The sequence below is a fragment of the Poromitra crassiceps genome, assembly GCF_964638095.1.
Source record: "Poromitra crassiceps genome assembly, chromosome: 4".
NCBI lineage: Eukaryota > Metazoa > Chordata > Actinopteri > Beryciformes > Melamphaidae > Poromitra > Poromitra crassiceps.
The window spans coordinates 35,251,945-35,272,457 of NC_139626.1; the positions used below are offsets into that span (position 1 = coordinate 35,251,945).

Here is a 20,513-nt window from a genome sequence, read left to right on the forward strand (position 1 = left end):
CGTGGAAACCCTAATTGTGCAGATTTTGTGCTAATCTGGGTTGACAATTAACTTTGCATCCTCCTGCATGTTTCCAAATGCTTGTTCGGTTGCTTTGTCTGGAGAGAACTGGTGTCTAGATTGAAATTGACCTATCGCTAAGTCCCACCCGGAACGCAGACTAGCAAATCACAGCGCGTGCAGCTCTACCATACACTCGGACAACCTGAGCCTAGGGCTCCATAGAGAAGCAGAAGAAATTGGGATTCTCCTCTGGTTTTATGGTGTTTCATACAGTTATAAATAGGAAAAAATGGTCAAAACGATGTGCATGGGGGTAAATGCAACATTACGAGGTATCCTGGGAGGCCAGGCAATTGATAATATTAAACTAGTAAACGTAGATCCACTCACATCCACAATGCTACTGTTTTGGACGTTAAATCTGCAATCGTGGTGACAGCGAGATGAGTCTTCTCCCTCATTTGGCTTCCATGATCCAAAAGGTATCATGAAATCATCATGGTATTCAGAAAGTCGGCAAAAGAAAATGCTGAATTATGCACGTATCGCATTTCTTTTTATCGATAGCTTTAAATGTTGTACATTGCCCTCCATGGCATAGTGAAGTACTTTCTGATGGCTTCTAGACGATATCAGGCCTCAAAAAGTTGTGAAGAGCATCTTGGGATATAACTTTGACAGTGATGGCTGCCATTATTCTATTCAGCCTGCCCTGTGTTTGCCGAGTGAGCACGAGGGGTGGGGCTTAGCGAGAGGTCAATTGGGGGGAAAACATGCTCCGTCCACTCCAAAATGCCATAGAAGTGGAAAAGGTAGACTGGAAATCAGTTCTAACATGTGGTAACATGCAGTCAGAAGAAATATCTTTGGATCTATCTCTATGTTGATTGAGTCTGTCCTGTCAATAAAGAGAGTGAGCTTGAAAAGTGTCTATACAGCCTCAATTGTCCACAGAATTTGACTGGTACAAATTTAGTCAAAAACATCAATGTAAACATTTCATGATGAAATTCACCACTTTGATGAGCAAGACTGAAACTAAATGGATTATAAACTCGAGTGGCGTTTGTCGGAGTCTGTCACTCAATATGCAATCACATGGAGGCGGAGTCTGTCACTCAATATGCAATCCCATGGAGGCGGAGTCTGTCACTCAATATGCATCATATTGAGGCGGAGTCTGTCACTCAATATGCAATCACATGGAGGCGGAGTCTGTCACTCAATATGCAATCACATGGAGGCGGAGTCTGTCACTCAATATGCAATCGACTGAGGTTTCTATTGGATTCTGAATCACTCTGATAAATGGGTTGTTGCCCCCAATGGGTGCACGTGCGTGCGTGCGTGCGTGTGTGTGTAGTCATTAAAAGGGTTCTAGATAATGTGTAAGTTATTTACATAACTGGGTCTTTAAGATATAATTTAATTAATATGTGAGGTGCTATTTTGTGATAATTTACTTATTAGAAGGCACATTATTAAAACTGTGTAAATGAAAACAAGATGCTAAGCAAGTATTTTCATTCATTCTTATCAAATCCCTGTTCCGTTTTGGCCCATGGGCCTCAACAAATAATGGATTTCACTCCACATACCAATAAGTGAAGTCATCCTTGAGGTGCATGACTGACTGACTGACTGACTGACTGGCTGGCTGGCTGGCAGGAGGGCAGGCAAACTTGACAGCTATGGATTTTTCTTTATTTTTTAGAATCTTTCGAGAGCAGGTTGAGAGAAAAATGGAAAAAAGACAAGAAAGCATATGTGTTTCTCGAAAAGTCTGCCTGTGTCATGTCCTTTTTAAGCTTCCATCAGCAGGTACTCCAATCCACACCTCTCCCTAGGGTGCCATAGCTCTCTGTCTCCCCGCCTCTATCCAACCACCCAGCCATTCATCCATCCATGGGGGACAGAAGAGGAGCAGAGAGAAGAAGGACCGAAGAGGAGCGAGGAAAGGCGATAACAGCAATGACAGGAGAGCAGAGGAGTGGAGGATAACAGCAATGACAGGCAGAGTCCTGCGCTGCGTCTGATTTTGCGTCTGATTTTCAAGACCCGGTTCCGCCCGGCCCCGCGACGTGCAGTACCGACCCCGCTCCGCGAACCCGCTCATATGATCAGTCAGTACCGCAACCCACCCCGCCCCGCAGACATGAGACCCGCGCCCCGCTCCGCTTCCGCATATATAATTTTTTTTGAAGTGAACATACGGTAACCAAAGTAACTGCGATCGTTTCACAATTCACACAGGAAGCGAATAGCGGTCTTTTCTGGTCGAGTCACTGACGAGAGCCAACAACGGTAGTCGGTGCAGTCGGACTCGGCAGGCATTGCATAACGTTATTTACAATTAAGCACATTGACGGTGTTTTGTCACTGGTGCCAGTGCCAGCAGGCCAGCCAGGGCCAGGCAGCAGCTAAAGGAAACATGCTAGCCTTGCTGGCGCTGGCTGTCATGCAATGCAACAAGCTAGCTAGCATAGGTCTAGCTAGGTCATTTCTGTTTATACCTGACCGGAGCGAGGGAGAGCTGACCCGGAAGGAAAGGACCAGCGGAAATGATTGAGGTCAAAGACGTCAGGTCAGACTCAGACAAAACATGAAGTTACACACTGACTGAATTATTATCGTTATATAAAAAGCAAATAAAAATACATATATTATACAACACCCGCGACCCGGGCCGCATGTTGTTTATTCTACCCAGATCCGAACCCGCAAATAAAATGAAGACAAAATAACACCCGCCCCCCGCATTTTTTTGCGGGTACCCGGCGGGGCCCCGCGGAACCCCGACCCGGTGCAGGACTCTGATGACAGGAGAGCAGGGGACTGGAGGATAACAGCAATGACAGGAGAGCAGAGGACTGGAGGATAACAGCAATGACAGGAGAGCAGAGGACTGGAGGATAACAGCAATGACAGGAGAGCAGAGGAGTGGAGGATAACAGCAATGACAGGGGAGCAGGGAACTGGAGGATAACAGCAATGACAGGAGAGCAGAGGACTGGAGGATAACAGCAATGACAGGAGAGCAGAGGACTGGAGGATAACAGCAGTGACAGGAGAGCAGAGGACTGGAGGATAACAGCAATGACAGGAGAGCAGGGGACTGGAGGATAACAGCAATGACAGGAGAGCAGGGGAATGGAGGATAACAGCAATGACAGGAGAGCAGAGGACTGGAGGATTGGTAGCGAATGAGAGATGGCGATTAGAGAGGAGGAGAGGATGCAACAGGAGCTGAGAGGAGAGGCATGGAGAACGGCTGCAAGCAACCCAATCGCCAGAATAAAACATTGACATTTTACATGTCTGCAAACCAGGGTTTTATTTCTAATAATGGTGAGTTGACTCAGCTATGGGAGCAGACCTAATCTGCGACCTACAGAAGCATCATACTTTTATCTACACCAATATCCCCTCATATTGGGGTCGGATGAAAATAATATTTTCACTGTCCGCCGCTAGGGCAATAGCACCATCCTTTATATATGGGAGCGGTGGGGCATGGTAGCGTCATTCGCAATTAACTTCTTCTCCCCCACCCTGGTAAGAAGGGTTGTCTGGTGAATCTGGTGAGAAGAGTGGGCAGTAGGGGAGGAGAAAGGGGGGGGATGGAAAAGAGGAGAGGAGAAGAGTACACAGGGAGGAGAAAGTACGGAAGAGGGAAAAGAGGAGAAGAGTAGACAGAGAGGATGAGAAAGGAGGGATGAGGAAACAGAGGAGAGAGTAGACAGAGAGGAGGAGAAAGGAGGGATGAGGGAACAGAGGAGAGAGGAGAAGAGTAGACAGAGAGGAGGAGAAAGGAGGGAAGAGGGAAAAGAGAAGAGAGTGGAAGAGTAGACAGAGGAGGAGAAAGGAGGGAAAAGAGGAGAGAGGAGAAGAGTAGGGAGGAGAAAGGAGGGATGAGGGAAAAGAGAAGAGAGGAGAAGAGTAGACGGAGAGGAGGAGAAAGGAGGGAAGAGGGAAAAGAGAAGAGAGGAGAAGAGTAGACAGAGAGGAGAAAGGAGGGAAGAGGGAAAAGAGAAGAGAGTGGTAGACAGAGGAGGAGAAAGGAGGGAAGAGGGAAAAGAGGAGAGAGGAGAAGAGTAGACAGAGGAGGAGAAAGGAGGGAAGAGGGAAAAGAGGAGAGAGGAGAAGAGTAGACAGAGAGGATGAGAAAGGATGGATGAGGGAACAGAGGAGAGAGTAGACAGAGAGGAGGAGAAAGGAGGGATGAGGGAACAGAGGAGAGAGGAGAAGAGTAGACAGAGAGGAGGAGAAAGGAGGGAAGAGGGAAAAGAGAAGAGAGTGGAAGAGTAGACAGAGGAGGAGAAAGGAGGGAAAAGAGGAGAGAGGAGAAGAGTAGGGAGGAGAAAGGAGGGATGAGGGAAAAGAGAAGAGAGGAGAATAGTAGACAGAGGAGGAGAAAGGAGGGAAGAGGGAAAAGAGAAGAGAGGAGAAGGGTAGACAGAGAGGAGAAAGGAGGGAAGAGGGAAAAGAGAAGAGAGTGACAGAGGAGGAGAAAGGAGGGAAGAGGGAAAAGAGGAGAGAGGAGAAGAGTAGACAGAGGAGAAAGGAGGGAAGAGGGAAAAGAGGAGAGGAGAAGAGTAGGGAGGAGAAAGGAGGGATGAGGGAAAAGAGAAGAGAGTGGAAGAGTAGACAGAGGAGGAGAAAGGAGGGAAGAGGGAAAAGAGGAGAGAGGAGAAGAGTAGGGAGGAGAAAGGAGGGATGAGGGAAAAGAGAAGAGTGGAAGAGTAGACAGAGGAGGAGAAAGGAGGGAAGAGGGAAAAGAGGAGAGAGTATGAAGAGTAGACAGAGGAGGAAAAAAGGAGGGAAGAGGGAAAAGAGGAGAGAGGAGAAGAGTAGACCGGGAGGAGAAAGGAGGGATGAGGGAAAAGAGGAGAGGGGAGAAGAGACAGACAGGGAGGAGAAGAGACAGACAGCGAGGAGACAGAGAGGAGAAAGGAGGAATGAGGGAAAAGTAGAGGAATTATTCCAGTAGATCTGTTTTATGTTTTGGGTAATTTTGATAATGAATAAAAATGATAAATATTATGTATACTGACGCTGCAACGAAAATATAATTTAAGAAATCTAGGCTATATGAACTTTTAATCATAGCATATTCTTTGTCATTTTGAAGTGTTATAAATAAATTATATCAAAGTTGAACAGATAAAATACTTGTAATGTTCTCGTGCAGAGTGTCGAAACTCTGACTAAACACTCAGTTAAACCAGAGTCAATGAAGACAGAGCCGTAAGTAAGTTTGACCGTTTACTTGTCACTCTTCTTGATTAACACGTTGTATGGTGAAAACTGTAAATAAAAACAATACAAAAAACATTCAGTGTCCGGGTTTTACATTGTACATTGTTATCTTGCATTGTAGATAGCATTCAACATGCCACTGGCATTAGCATTAGCCATACACAACTGTAAACAAACAGTTTCTAAATAACTTAACAAATGTCACTTTTTGACTAAATAATTGAAAATATATCATGTCCAACATGTTTAAAGTCGATAAATGAACTTACGACATTGCTTCACGATGCCTGATGTAGGATGCAAGCGGTTTGTGTCAGATTGTGTTCAGAGCATTCTTTTTCTCTCTACAGGACCATGTGGAGCTCAACAGGAAGAGACTAAACAGGAAGTGATGTCATGCTTTACAAAAATAAAATGCGATTTCAAACTAAAATAGATCTCCCAAAATAGTTCTGAACTGTAAAGTATTTTAATTATTCACTTCTCATTTTCAACTAAAAATTATTATAATTATTTAAAGATGAAGTTAGTAAAAATTAAACAAATGCCTTCAAGGCAACACACTCCCCGCCTGACCTATGTGAGGTCACTAGAACTTGTGCAAATCCAGAACATTAGTCTCTAGATCAGTCTTTGGGCAGAAGTAGAACAACTTCTACAATTGGTCTAAGAAAGGTTCTCACACTGCCTTGGTCGGTGGTCTTCACCTCAACCTTTCTTACAAGTCCATCCTTTCCAGGGAATGTGGCGGTGATCCTGGCCATGGGCCAGCAGTTGCGGGCGGTCTGCTTGTCCCTGAGCAGAACTAGATCCCCAACTTGAAGGTTTCTGTGAGGCACTGTCCACTTCTGTCTCTGCTGCAAGGAAGGTAAGTATTCACGGCTCCAGCGGGTCCAGAACTGGTTTGCAAGGGCCTGAACTTGTCTCCATTGCTTTGTGTACAGGTCTTTGTCCGAGAATTCCCCGGGTGGAGGTGGAACTCCTGACTTCTGCGTAAGGAGCATTGAGGGTGAGAGTATGAAGGGTTTTTCCGGGTCTGCAGACACAGGTAGGAGTGGTCGTGCATTTATAATGGCTGTGACCTCTGCCATTAGTGTGCAAAGCACTTCATGGGTTAGGCGAGTGTTGTGCTGTAGAAACATTGAATCAAGGATTCTTCGGGCAATACCGATCATGCGTTCCCAAGAGCCTCCCTGGTGAGAGGCGTGTGGCGGGTTAAACTCCCAGCTGCATCCCTGCTCGCTGAGGTATCTCTGTACCGTTTTGTCCATCCCAAGTTCCTTGCACGCTCCAATAAAGTTAGTACCGCAATCGGATCGGAGCTGTGTCGCAGGGCCTCTGAGTGCGAAGAAGCGCCTGAGAGCGTTTATGCAGCTGGAAGAGTCCATAGCCTCGATGACTTCGATATGCACAGCCCTCGAACTCATACAGGTGAACATGATGGCCCACCGCTTGCTGTTCGCCTGTCCTCCTCTTGTGCGTCTAGTTGTGACAAACCAGGGCCCAAAGACATCAAGCCCCACATACGTAAATGGAGGGCAGGTTTTGAGACGTTCAGGTGGCAGGTCTGCCATGCGCTGTTCTTCCAGCTTCCCACGCAGCTTGCGGCAGGTTATGCATTTATGGAGTACTGAGTTGATCAGCGTCTTGCCTCCCAAGATCCACAATCCTGCTGCCCTGATCGCTCCTTCCGTCAGGTGACGGCCTTGGTGTTTTACCTGCTCATGGTGATGTCGTGTGAGCAGTAGGGAGATGTGGCTATCCTTTGGTAGAAGTATTGGGTTCTTTTCTGCAGTTGCAAGTTCTGAATGCTTTAGTCGGCCTCCAACGCAGATGAAGTTGTCCTCCAAGATTGGACTGAGTTTCTGCAAGGGGCTGTTTTTAGATATTGCTTTGTTGGCTCGGAGGGCTGAAAGTTCTTTTGCAAAGGCTGCCTCTTGTGTTGCTTTGAGGATAACATTCTTTGCTTGTGCCAATTCGCCTGGAGTACGAGGTACGTTGCATCTGTGCCAGCCTTTGCATTTGCTGTTGTGGTTTGAATGTTTGTAGGATCTTGCCATGTGGACGAGCAATGCTACTCCTCTTACCAGGGAAGCGAAGGTGGAGAAGCGTTGGAAGCGCTCAGAGGTAAGTATTGGTTCCAGGTGAGTAGCACAGGTGTGTACCTGTGGTCGAATTTCTGAGTCATTTCCAGGTTCAAGTAGCTCGAACGTCTCATGTGTACGTGTTTCCTCTGCAGGTGGCTGACGCAGGAAGGAGGGTCCAGTGAACCAAGAGGTCAGTGCCAAGCGGGATGCAGGTAAGGATCTTGACGCATGGTCTGCAGGGTTTTCTTCTGTACATACATAGTGCCATTGTTCAGGCTTTGACGACTGTCGGATACGTTGAACTCTATTGTGGACGTATGTGTAGAATCGTTTTGATTCGTTACAAATATAGCCGAGCACTACTTTGCTGTCCGTGTAGAATTTCGTTCTTTCCAACTCAAGGTCCAGCTCATCCTGTAGGAGATCTGCCATCTCTACTGCCAAGACGGCAGCGCACAGCTCAAGCCTTGGGATGGTAGGCTCGGAGAGGCGTGCTAGCTTTGTTTTGCTCATAACGAATCCTACTTCGACTTGCCCATCTTCCTGAACTGTTTTCAGGTACGCCACAGCACCAATGGCCTTGGTTGATGCATCTGCAAACACACACAATTCTGTGCGTGCTGCTTTAGTGAGTGAGGTTACTGTGTACGTACGTGGAACATGAAGCTGTTTTAGGTCTTGGAGCGAATCCCTCCAAGCCTCCCATCTACTCAGTTTGTCTTCCGGGAGGGGTGTGTCCCAGTCTGACTGTTCAGATGTAAGTTCCCTGAGGAGGGCTCTGCCCTGGATCGTGACGGGTGCCAGCAAACCCAGGGGATCAAAAACACTGTTGACAGTGGAGAGGACTCCACGTCGGGTGAATGGTTTGTTCATGGTAGATGCGGAGTAGGTGAATGTGTCGGATGTGATTTCCCACAGCAGACCCAAGCTCCGTTGTGTGGGTGCTGTTTCTCCACTCAGATCTAGGTCCTTGATTACTGGGGCACAATCTTCCGGTGGGAAAGCCTCTGTGACTGCTTGACAGTTTGACACGAACTTGTGCAAGCGGAGATTTGATTCAGCAAGTGAAGCCTGTGTTCGTTGGAGCAGGTCGATTGCTTCGGCTTCATCTGGTAGGGACACCAGGCCATCATCAACATAGAAGTGCCTCTCCACAAACTTGACAGTATCAGCACCATGCTCCTGTGCACCTTCCCTGATGGCTCTTCGCAGCCCATAGATGGCCACAGCAGGAGATGGCCCGTTGCCAAAGACGTGGACCTTCATCCGGTATTCAATAACTTCCTTGTTGATGTCATTGTCCTTGTGCCATAAAAACCGGAGGAAGTTGCGATGGTCTTCACGCACCAAGAAACAATGGAACATCTGCTGGATGTCCGCCAGGATTGCAACTTTCTCTTTCCGGAAGCGTAGCAGGACACCCAGGAGGGAGTTATTGAGATCGGGGCCTGTGAGGAGCACGTCATTGAGTGAGACACCGGAGTGCTGGGCACTTGAATCAAAGACCACTCTGATTTGATTGGGTTTTTTCGGGTGGTAGACCCCAAACGTTGGGAGATACCAGCACTCCTCATTTTCTCTCAGTGGTGGCGCTATCTCGGCATGTCCGTTAGCAAAGATCTTCTCCATGAATGCCACATACTGTTCCTGCATCTCCGGTTTTCTTTTCATGGTTCGTTGCAGAGATGCAAACCGGGTGAGTACCTGCCCTTTGTTATTCGGCAACGGCTGGCGTGGTTCTCTGAACGGTAATGGAGCGACCCAACTGTTTGCGTCGTCTCTGTAGACGTTTGTGTCCATTATCTTTAAGAAGATGGTATCTTCCATTGATGGAGCAGGTTTGTTGTCATGCTCAGTCCGGTTGAAAACTGTCTGCCCTAGCATCCTCTCAGGTGCTTTGCCAGGCCTGTTAAAGCTCTGCGTCTCCTTGACATGGATGAAGCTTGTGCAGGGTTGAAAAATTGTATGGCGACCACTGTCCAGCACGTTGGTCTTGAACGTGTTGACTGTCAATGTCGGCTTATGTACATTGCCCAGACACACCTCTCCAATTACTACCCAGCCGAGATCCAGACGTTGGGCAAAAGGGGCGTCATGTGGTCCGTTGACTTGCTGCCTGACCTTGTGTGCCCTTAGGACGTCTCTTCCGAGTAGCACGAGTACTTCTGCTTTCGGGTCCAGTTCTGGGATATGCTTGGCAATGTGATGGAGATGCGGCTGGTGTAGAACTGAGCTCGGTGTTGGAATCTCAGACCGATTGTCTGGTATCTCATGACACTCAATGAGTGGTGGGAGAGAGATGAGAACTTTGCCGTCCAGTGACTCAATCTGGAATCCCTCTGCCTTCTTACCACATGTTTCTACGATGCCAGAGCAAGTTTTGAGATGGTATGAGAATGGTTCGCTCTCTACCCCAAACAGCTCGAAGAACTCTGGTCTTGCTAATGAACGATTGCTCTGATCGTCCAGAATTACATAGGCTTTGATGGCCATGTCCATGGAACCCTTGGGGTATATCTTCGCGAGACAGATCTTTGAGCATGAACGGCTCCACTGACCAGGACCGCACACTTCTGTGCAGCTTGTTCTAACGACAGCCGTGTTAGAATGATCTTCTTCCTCCCCGCCGTTCCCTTGTGATGGTGGAGGAGCCTTGACAGTTTGAGGTGATGGGCCAGGATGCATGGCCGCATCATGATTGGTACTGTCACATTCAGTGCACTTTAGAGAGGACTTGCAGTCTTTGGCAAAGTGGGAGGTTGAAGAACAGCATTTGAAACATATTCCTCTCTCCTTGAGGAAGGCCTTTCTGTCATCGAGGAGTTTGTTTCTGAATGTTCTGCATCTTTTAAGAGGATGGGGTTTATTGTGTAACGGGCAGTTCCTGTTAGGATCGTCGTTGGTTGTAGAAACATCCGTTTTGTTCACTGAAATGGGTTTGTTGGTGTTAAAGTTCCTCACAAAGGATTTGTCTGGTGGTTTTGTGGATGTTGTGGTGCTGCCTTGATACATGAAGCTAGGGTCGTTTCGCTTCTTTGCCTCATAGCACACGAAGTTGCAAAAATACTCAAAGGGAGGGAAGCGACCATGGTGCTCTCCTTTGTATTGTGATCCAGAAGACATCCACTTGTCCTGAAGTCCATATGGCAGCTTTTCTACGATTGGGCCGATGCCACGAGAAGTGTCCAGGTACGACAGTCCACTGAGATATCCGTCTTCTTTAGCGCCTTGGATCTCCTGGAGCAAATCCCCAAGTTCACGTAATTTGGAATGATCCTTGGCTTGAATCCTAGGAACACTGTCCAACCGCTGAAACAGTGACTGCTCAATGATTTCGGGGGCAGCATAGCACTCACGTAGCCTCTCCCACGCTTTGTGTAAAGCCAAATTGGGGTTGTTGACATGCACTGAGCGTATACGTTTCACCTGTTGGCCAGATTCCTTTCCCAGCCATTTAGTCATGAGGTCCAATTCTTGGGTTGCTGTGAGGCGAACTTCACCAGCCGCGCTAAAGAATGAAGAGTACCATGCACGATAATTCTCTGGCTTGTCATCAAATTGGTACAGTCCTGAATTTACAAGGTCTCGCCGTGCCAAATATTGTGCCAAAGGCTCCGCCAGTGGTGACGTGCTAACTGGAGGAATATGTCGGGGCGCATATGACTGAGCATCTATGTTTAGGGTGGGGAATGTTTTTCTGACATTAGACTTTGTCTCAACTCTAGTTGGATCAGGTGAATTTGGTGCAGGTACGTACATCGTTGGATCAGCATTTTCAGACTTTGGCTTGTTGATTGTGTGTAATTGTGAAATATCTTCCACAGGTGGACGCCATGTTATGAAGCTGTCGTGTGAATCATCATGGAATGGCGAAGCAACAGGTTGGGCTGCCATGTGTGGGGAGGGAGAGCGAGTCTGAAGGGCATTTTGAGATTGGACATATTCACTGGTTCGTTCCATTTTGGTCCTCTCTTCAGATTTTCCGCTTTCAATTACTGTATGAATTGCATCAGCGTTTTCCATCACTTGAGCCTCCACTACGGCCACATCAGCTTCTCGTCGTAGCATTAGCACTTCCAACTCTGCGTCTATCCTTACTGTTTCCAGCTGATTTTGAGCATCTCTTGTGATCCGTTCTGCTTCTCTGGCAGCCTTTTCCATTTTCAGTTTAGCCTCTTGGCTAGCATATGACACTCTTACTATGGCGGCTTCTGCTTTAGCTCGTGCGCGGGCTGCACTTCCCGATGACGATGCTGTCTTGCTGCTCCTAGTACTGGCTACAGACTTCTTGGTGGTTGACGTCTTGCTGGCTGACATCTTGCTGGTTGACATCTTGCCCACTTCAGAACATCGAATGCTGTCTTTTCACTATAATGTTCTCGTGCAGAGTGTCGAAACTCTGACTAAACACTCAGTTAAACCAGAGTCAATGAAGACAGAGCCGTAAGTAAGTTTGACCGTTTACTTGTCACTCTTCTTGATTAACACGTTGTATGGTGAAAACTGTAAATAAAAACAATACAAAAAACATTCAGTGTCCGGGTTTTACATTGTACATTGTTATCTTGCATTGTAGATAGCATTCAACATGCCACTGGCATTAGCATTAGCCATACACAACTGTAAACAAACAGTTTCTAAATAACTTAACAAATGTCACTTTTTGACTAAATAATTGAAAATATATCATGTCCAACATGTTTAAAGTCGATAAATGAACTTACGACATTGCTTCACGATGCCTGATGTAGGATGCAAGCGGTTTGTGTCAGATTGTGTTCAGAGCATTCTTTTTCTCTCTACAGGACCATGTGGAGCTCAACAGGAAGAGACTAAACAGGAAGTGATGTCATGCTTTACAAAAATAAAATGCGATTTCAAACTAAAATAGATCTCCCAAAATAGTTCTGAACTGTAAAGTATTTTAATTATTCACTTCTCATTTTCAACTAAAAATTATTATAATTATTTAAAGATGAAGTTAGTAAAAATTAAACAAATGCCTTCAAGGCAACACAATACTGGACATAAGAACAAAAGGATCTATACCCTGGCACCTGTTTGACTTTGTGATCTATCTTTGGTGTAAATATGTATTGTGGTGATTTATGTTATTAACCTGGTATTACTGTGAATGTTTTGTTATCCCTGTTTAAATAATTTAATAAAGTCTATTTAAAAAGGAAAAGGAGGAGAGTTGACAGAGGAGAGGAATGGAGAAATGACGAGAGCAGAGAAAACCAGAGGATTAGACTGGAGGGCGTGTGACCTTGTGTTAGAGTGATGTATCTCTGGAGAGAACAGATTGTCGGCTCGCTCAAACACACACACACACATGCACGCACGCACGCGCACGCGCACACAAACACACACACATACACACACACACACACACACACACGCACATGCGTGCGGGCACACACACACACATGCACACACATGCACACGCACACACGCAACACACACACACACACACACGCAGGCTCAGTGCCGTAGGGATCACCACTTTGTCACTGTGCTGGCTTATCTGTCTGTCTCTCTCTCTCTCTCTCTCTCTCTCTCTCTCTCTCTCTCTCTCTCTCTCTCCTCATCTCAGTATGTCAGGTCTGCTCCCAGCCAGTGTGGGGTTGCACAGAGCAGACAGTGGTAGGTAGTAGTAGTAGTAGAGAGAGAGACGGGTGGAGAAAGGCTGTGCCAGAGATAGAGAGAGAGATGGGTGGAGAATGGGTGTGCCAGAGAAAGACAAATGTAGACAAGAGAGATGAGGGGAAAGATTAAGGGGGTGAGAGAGAGGGCAGGGGATGCCGTCGCCAGGACAGGGGGAGAGGGAGAGACAGGCCAATGGGCAGGGATGATAAAGAGAGGATGGGATACACAGAGAGTGAGAGAGAGAGAGAGAGAGAGAGAGAGAGAGAGAGAGAGAGATAATGAATTAAATAGAGGAAGTGAGACAGCAACATGGAGACAGATGGGAAAGAACATTATTGCAACAAAATAAAGTAGCAATAAAGACACATTAAAACCACCCTGAAAGCTCTCCACACTCACCTACCACCACCCGCACCTCCTGATATCACTGTGTTGGTGTCTTCCACTTAACTTATTGTATAAGTAGAGAGTTGATCACGTGGTCCCTATCAGGGCTGTAATGTCTTCCCTACACACAGGCTGTCTGGAGCATGGTAGGTTGTAATGTCTTCCCTACACACAGGCTGTCTGGAGCATGGTAGGTTGTAATGTCTTCCCTACACACAGGCTGTCTGGAGCATGGTAGGTTGTAATGTCTTCCCTACACACAGGCTGTCTGGAGCATGGTAGGTTGTAATGTCTTCCCTACACACAGGCTGTCTGGAGCATGGTAGGTTGTAATGTCTTCCCTACACACAGGCTGTCTGGAGCATGGTAGGTTGTAATGTCTTCCCTACAGACAGGCTGTCTGGAGCATGGTAGACTGTAATGTCTTCCCTACACACAGGCTGTCTGGAGCATGGTAGGCTGTAATGTCTTCCCTACACACAGGCTGTCTGGAGCATGGTAGACTGTAATGTCTTCCCTACACACAGGCTGTCTGGAGCATGGTAGACTGTAATGTCTTCCCTACACAGGCTGTCTGGAGCATGGTCGGCTGTAATGTCTTCCACAGGCTGTCTGGAGCATGGTAGACTGTAATATCTTCCCTACACACAGGCTGTCTGGAGCATGGTAGACTGTAATGTCTTCCCTACACACAGGCTGTCTGGAGCATGGTCAGCTGTAATGTCTTCCACAGGCTGTCTGGAGCATGGTAGACTGTAATGTCTTCCCTACACGCAGGCTGTCTGGAGCATGGTAGACTGTAATGTCTTCCCTACACAGGCTGTCTGGAGCATGGTAGGCTGTAATGTCTTCCCTACAGACAGGCTGTCTGGAGCATGGTAGACTGTAATGTCTTCCCTACACAGGCTGTCTGGAGCATGGTAGACTGTAATGTCTTCCCTACACACAGGCTGTCTGGAGCATGGTAGACTGTAATGTCTTCCCTACACAGGCTGTCTGGAGCATGGTAGACTCTAATGCCTTCCCTACACAGGCTGTCTGGAGCATGGTAGACTGTAATGTCTTCCCTACACAGGCTGTCTGGAGCATGGTAGACTCTAATGTCTTCCCTACACAGGCTGTCTGGAGCATGGTAGACTCTAATGTCTTCCCTACAGACAGGCTGTCTGGAGCATGGTAGACTCTAATGTCTTCCCTACACACAGGCTGTCTGGAGCATGGTAGACTCTAATGTCTTCCCTACACACAGGCTGTCTGGAGCATGGTAGACTGTAATGTCTTCCCTACACACAGGCTGTCTGGAGCATGGTAGACTGTAATGTCTTCCCTACACACAGGCTGTCTGGAGCATGGTAGACTGTAATATCTTCCCTACACACAGGCTGTCTGGAGCATGGTAGACTGTAATGTCTTCCCTACACACAGGCTGTCTGGAGCATGGTAGGCTGTAATGTCTTCCACAGGCTGTCTGGAGCATGGTAGACTGTAATGTCTTCCCTACACGGAGGCTGTCTGGAGCATGGTAGACTGTAATGTCTTCCCTACAGACAGGCTGTCTGGAGCATGGTAGACTGTAATGTCTTCCCTACACAGGCTGTCTGGAGCATGGTAGGCTGTAATGTCTTCCCTACACACAGGCTGTCTGGAGCATGGTAGGTTGTAATGTCTTCCCTACACACAGGCTGTCTGGAGCATGGTAGACTGTAATGTCTTCCCTACACAGGCTGTCTGGAGCATGGTAGGCTGTAATGTCTTCCCTACACACAGGCTGTCTGGAGCATGGTAGGTTGTAATGTCTTCCCTACACACAGGCTGTCTGGAGCATGGTAGACTGTAATGTCTTCCCTACACAGGCTGTCTGGAGCATGACTGTAATGTCTTCCCTACACAGGCTGTCTGGAGCATGGTAGACTGTAATGTCTTCCCTACAGACAGGCTGTCTGGAGCATGGTAGACTGTAATGTCTTCCCTACACAGGCTGTCTGGAGCATGGTAGACTGTAATGTCTTCCCTACACACAGGCTGTCTGGAGCATGGTAGACTGTAATGTCTTCCCTACACACAGGCTGTCTGGAGCATGGTCGGCTGTAATGTCTTCCACAGGCTGTCTGGAGCATGGTAGACTGTAATGTCTTCCCTACACACAGGCTGTCTGGAGCATGGTCGGCTGTAATGTCTTCCACAGGCTGTCTGGAGCATGGTAGACTGTAATGTCTTCCCTACACGGAGGCTGTCTGGAGCATGGTAGACTGTAATGTCTTCCCTACAGACAGGCTGTCTGGAGCATGGTAGGCTGTAATGTCTTCCCTACACACAGGCTGTCTGGAGCATGGTAGGCTGTAATGTCTTCCCTACACACAGGCTGTCTGGAGCATGGTAGACTGTAATGTCTTCCCTACACAGGCTGTCTGGAGCATGGTAGGCTGTAATGTCTTCCCTACACACAGGCTGTCTGGAGCATGGTAGACTGTAATGTCTTCCCTACACACAGGCTGTCTGGAGCATGGTAGGCTGTAATGTCTTCCACAGGCTGTCTGGAGCATGGTAGACTGTAATGTCTTCCCTACACACAGGCTGTCTGGAGCATGGTAGACTGTAATGTCTTCCCTACACACAGGCTGTCTGGAGCATGGTAGACTGTAATGTCTTCCCTACACACAGGCTGTCTGGAGCATGGTCAGCTGTAATGTCTTCCCTACACACAGGCTGTCTGGAGCATGGTAGACTGTAATGTCTTCCCTACAGACAGGCTGTCTGGAGCATGGTAGGCTGTAATGTCTTCCCTACACACAGGCTGTCTGGAGCATGGTAGGCTGTAATGTCTTCCCTACAGACAGGCTGTCTGGAGCATGGTAGACTGTAATGTCTTCCCTACAGACAGGCTGTCTGGAGCATGGTAGGCTGTAATGTCTTCCCTACACACAGGCTGTCTGGAGCATGGTAGGCTGTAATGTCTTCCCTACACACAGGCTGTCTGGAGCATGGTAGACTGTAATGTCTTCCCTACACAGGCTGTCTGGAGCATGGTAGGCTGTAATGTCTTCCCTACACACAGGCTGTCTGGAGCATGGTAGACTGTAATGTCTTCCCTACACAGGCTGTCTGGAGCATGGTAGGCTGTAATGTCTTCCCTACACACAGGCTGTCTGGAGCATGGTCAGCTGTAATGTCTTCCCTACACAGGCTGTCTGGAGCATGGTAGGTGACGGTAGCAGTCAGGAGCTGTGGTCCGTCGCTGGCCATTTGACCTTCATGGAAATTGCCTTGGTGCGAGGGAAATGTTGGACAAGCTCCACGACTAAAATCGCCTTATTATTCCCAAGTCTGAGACGGCTGTAGTTCTTCATACTTAGCTTGGAGTATTTCCAACTTATTCCAAGGGAATTGTAAACAGGAGAGATGGAGAAGTGCGAATTTGCTGAATCAGTCAGTAAAGCTCACAGGTGTAGCCTATATAGGCGCTTCCTGAGGGAGCTTTCAAAATAAAAGCGTAAAAAAGGGAAAAATAAAGAAATACACTCGCACACACACACACGCACGCACACATTTATTTATTTCAAGGATATATCAATACAAATCAAAGTTGTATGAGAGATAATCTCTCCACTCAATGAACCTGGGTTACATCATAACAAAACCGCTTTGGGCCCATATCCATAGGTTAATAAACAAACTTAATTAAGAATGAGGTGAAGTTCACAGCCTGTTTCACTCTTGAGAAAGTATACACACACACACACACACACACACGCACGCACGCACACGCACACATGCGCGCGCGCGCACACGCACACACACGCGCACGCACGCATGCACACGGCTGTATCTTCTGTCAGCTAAATGCCAAGCAGATAAATCTCAAGGACTAAGTGTTAAATGGAATATTAATATTCTGACGAATAGAGCAGAAAGTCAACCCTGAATATTAAATGCTGAGGGCTCCTATTGGAGACTGTGTCATCTCTGCATTTTAGCTTGGCTCAGTTTACTCTCATGCCATCAATTCAGGATGTGGATTCCCTTCACCATTCAAATGTTTGTTTGACATGAGAATTACACATTATCAAGGAAGTGAATTGCAGATCCTTTTTACGCTGTGAATTTCTTAACCCACAAGCCATTTCAGCCCGTCGGCTACATTTGGGTGCTGATAGTTTTTGGATTAACTGGAAATATCAAGCTGGAAGAGAGAGAGAGAGAGAGAGAGAGAGAGATAATAATGTGGGGTTGTTGTTTTTTTGGCAAAGCTATTCGTATTCGGACTTAACACACACATGCTTAATATTATAGAGCAACAACATTATTTAATTCATATTATTATGCATGTTTTCAATCGAAGCATTTGCACAGACACATATTGTGCTCTTCTTCAAAACACTGCCAGGTTTACTAAATGTATTCAACTCGCTCTCAAAGACACATATCATCTCTAAAGTCATGCAGCATGTTCTTGCCTTCACCACGTTACTAGCCAGGCGAGTAATTCCCCTTAAGTGGACACATGCTCACCCTCCATCTCACAATTAGATGGCTGAAGGAGTTGCTACTGTCCATCAAACTAGAGAACCTTAGATTGTCCCTTAAGGGCTCCCTTCTTTTGAAAAGACTTGGAGAACGTTCCTGAATTATATTGAGTCTTTGCCATCCCTGCCTGGTTGTGACGACTGAGCCTTTTTTTTGTTTCCTTACATGTTGTGAATTTATTTGTTTTTCACAAATTAATTTATATTTATTTGTAATTTTGATGTATTTATTTTACATGTGGGTACTTTGTATTGTCACCATCACTGTATTATTGTTGCTAATATGACCCTGTAAACAATAAACACTTCTCTCCTTGGGAAGGGGTGGGACTATGCTATGGGGAAATGGGGGGGGGGGGAATGTAGAAAAATGGTAAGGAAGACTTTTTTTTTTTTTGCATTATGACCTAGTATTATTCGTCCAAAAAAGAAAGTAATTAAAACACACACACACACACACACACACACACACACACACACACACACGCGCACACACACACACACACACACACACACACACACACACACACACCATGCATCGAAAAGGATCTTACGGCTCAATAATGAATCTGGAAAACCTTGGGACACGCCTGTGTTTTGGCAAAATCCCACTTCAGTGCATCTGACTGAGTCATACGCAATACCGAAGATGAGCCTGAAGTTGGAATAACCATGTTCACAGCTTTGGTATTAAATCCCCGCTGAGCAGACTTGATTTGACTCTGAATCATAGCCAGAGATGGAGGCAGTGGCGTCAGTTCAGTAAAGGCCAAGGTATGGCAAGGTCCGCAAGGTCCTTCTTCAAGCTAGGACCATGCCATACATGTAGCATGGCATGGTCCTAGCTTGAAGATTTTTTGTGAAATCAGTTGTGCAATAGACAATTTTCATGAGTTGTTTCTATGCAATTAATTTATATGACATAATGTCAACCTTATAAGGTTAACTAAGGAGACAACTACAGTATAAGTAGTAAACATTTTCTTTATTCTAGTCACTGTAAAACTAACATAACAAGTGCATTTTATGAATGCTGAACAAATGTGCACTGCAGGGATGCAGACCCATGGACAGTGAAAAAGGTGACAGCAGGGCACTGCAGGGCAGACATAAACCACTGAAAAACCATTCACTTTTAGTGTCCTATTTTGGAATGAAAAAGGGGTCTGTCACCTAAAGGTGACTACTTTGCATTCCTGGCAGTGTTAAATAGCTGGCTTACTTCACAATCGCGGGTGACATTAAGTCTGGTTTTTCACTAAAATAATATATAGAACATGTTTGTATTGACATGACATGCACTTGTTCATGAATATGTTACATTTGAATAAACAGTGCTATGGCATTTATACAGTGTGTAGAGGAGAGAACAATGGACTAGGTGCTAGTTAGGGGTTTGTCACCAAGTTCACGCCGGTGTGTCGGCCAGGACACCACTTAAAGCCTCCAGGTATGAGGAATAATAAGCTGAGAGAGGATGGTGTTTCTGTCTTTCTTTACTGGCACTGTGCAGCAAACATATATAAATCCCATTAATATCCCCATCTGCATAAATATACTATTACTGATCCATAACATTAATTATAACAGGATGAAATCAAATGGCTACAATTATACTCCCCTTACTATTACAGAGCCAGAAATAAATGCCATTCACTTATTAACAGGTTTCCACAAACATATTAGCTACTGGTCATTTATAGTCTCTTAAAACAGACGAGTTGGCTTCTGCAATTTTCAAATGCTTCCGCTGCATTCGCTGGATGTAGATGAGACAGTCTGTTTTAAGAGACTAGGTCATTTATAACTCACGTTTTACAAGCGAGGCTTTTATTGTGAAAATCCACACTTCCTGTTGTAGTTAACTATCTTAGCTTAACCTCGATATAAACGCAGGCATTAATAATCACTTCGGGAGGCTTGCTCCATAATAAAACATCATTCCACACAATACCAACAACAGCTAATGAATAATATAACATAGGAACATGTTCAGGACTCGACATGACATATTTAACCGATGTGCTGCGTCGGGGGCTGTCAGGTGAGAGGACAGGAGGATCATTAATTAGCGCTTTTTTTTTTGGGCCAGAAGCCAAGGTATGGCGGCTGCCATATCTTGCCATACTGAATTGACGCCCTTGGATGTTCTCAAAAACAAAGAGAAGAGAGACAAAGACATGAAGTGAGTGAGTAGAATGGGATAAGCAGTGGGGGAGAGGAGACAGCCAGAGACGGAGAAGACCCCCTTACCTTCTGTGTCTTGGCCCACACAGGTTGAGAGCAGTAGCACATAAAGGACTCCTATTCCCAAAATACCCGGCCATTTGAACCGGTCCCATGACAAAGGCCCCATTGAGCGCACTCCAGCCATCTTCACTACCACGCTTCACTTAGCATCCACCTGCCCAGAGAGGAGGAGAGGAGAGAGGAACACAAGAACACAGGTCAGTCAGAGTCAGATGAACTTCACATCGAGCCATTTGCGTGCTATGCTACACTGAATGCTATGCCGCAGAAACACCCGGTGGGCATTGTGCGCACCATGGCCATGGCACAGTTCACAAAGGGAACGCATTCAGTTAGAGCAATTTTCAGCTACTTC

General features: G+C 46.5%; 1 protein-coding gene across 1 annotated transcript in view; it reads right to left on the reverse strand.

Annotated features, from left to right (window-relative positions):
- Positions 1–20,264, reverse strand: part of LOC310775758 (protocadherin-15-like) — a gene marked incomplete at both ends in the record, with an annotated part of 239,416 nt that extends 219,152 nt beyond the window's left edge. The window contains one exon of the mRNA XM_083635894.1: positions 20,162–20,264. Within this exon, the coding sequence (XP_083492020.1) occupies positions 20,162–20,264 (103 nt within the window). The remainder of the gene's footprint in view (positions 1–20,161) is intronic.
- Between the last annotated feature and the right edge of the window lie 249 nt (positions 20,265–20,513).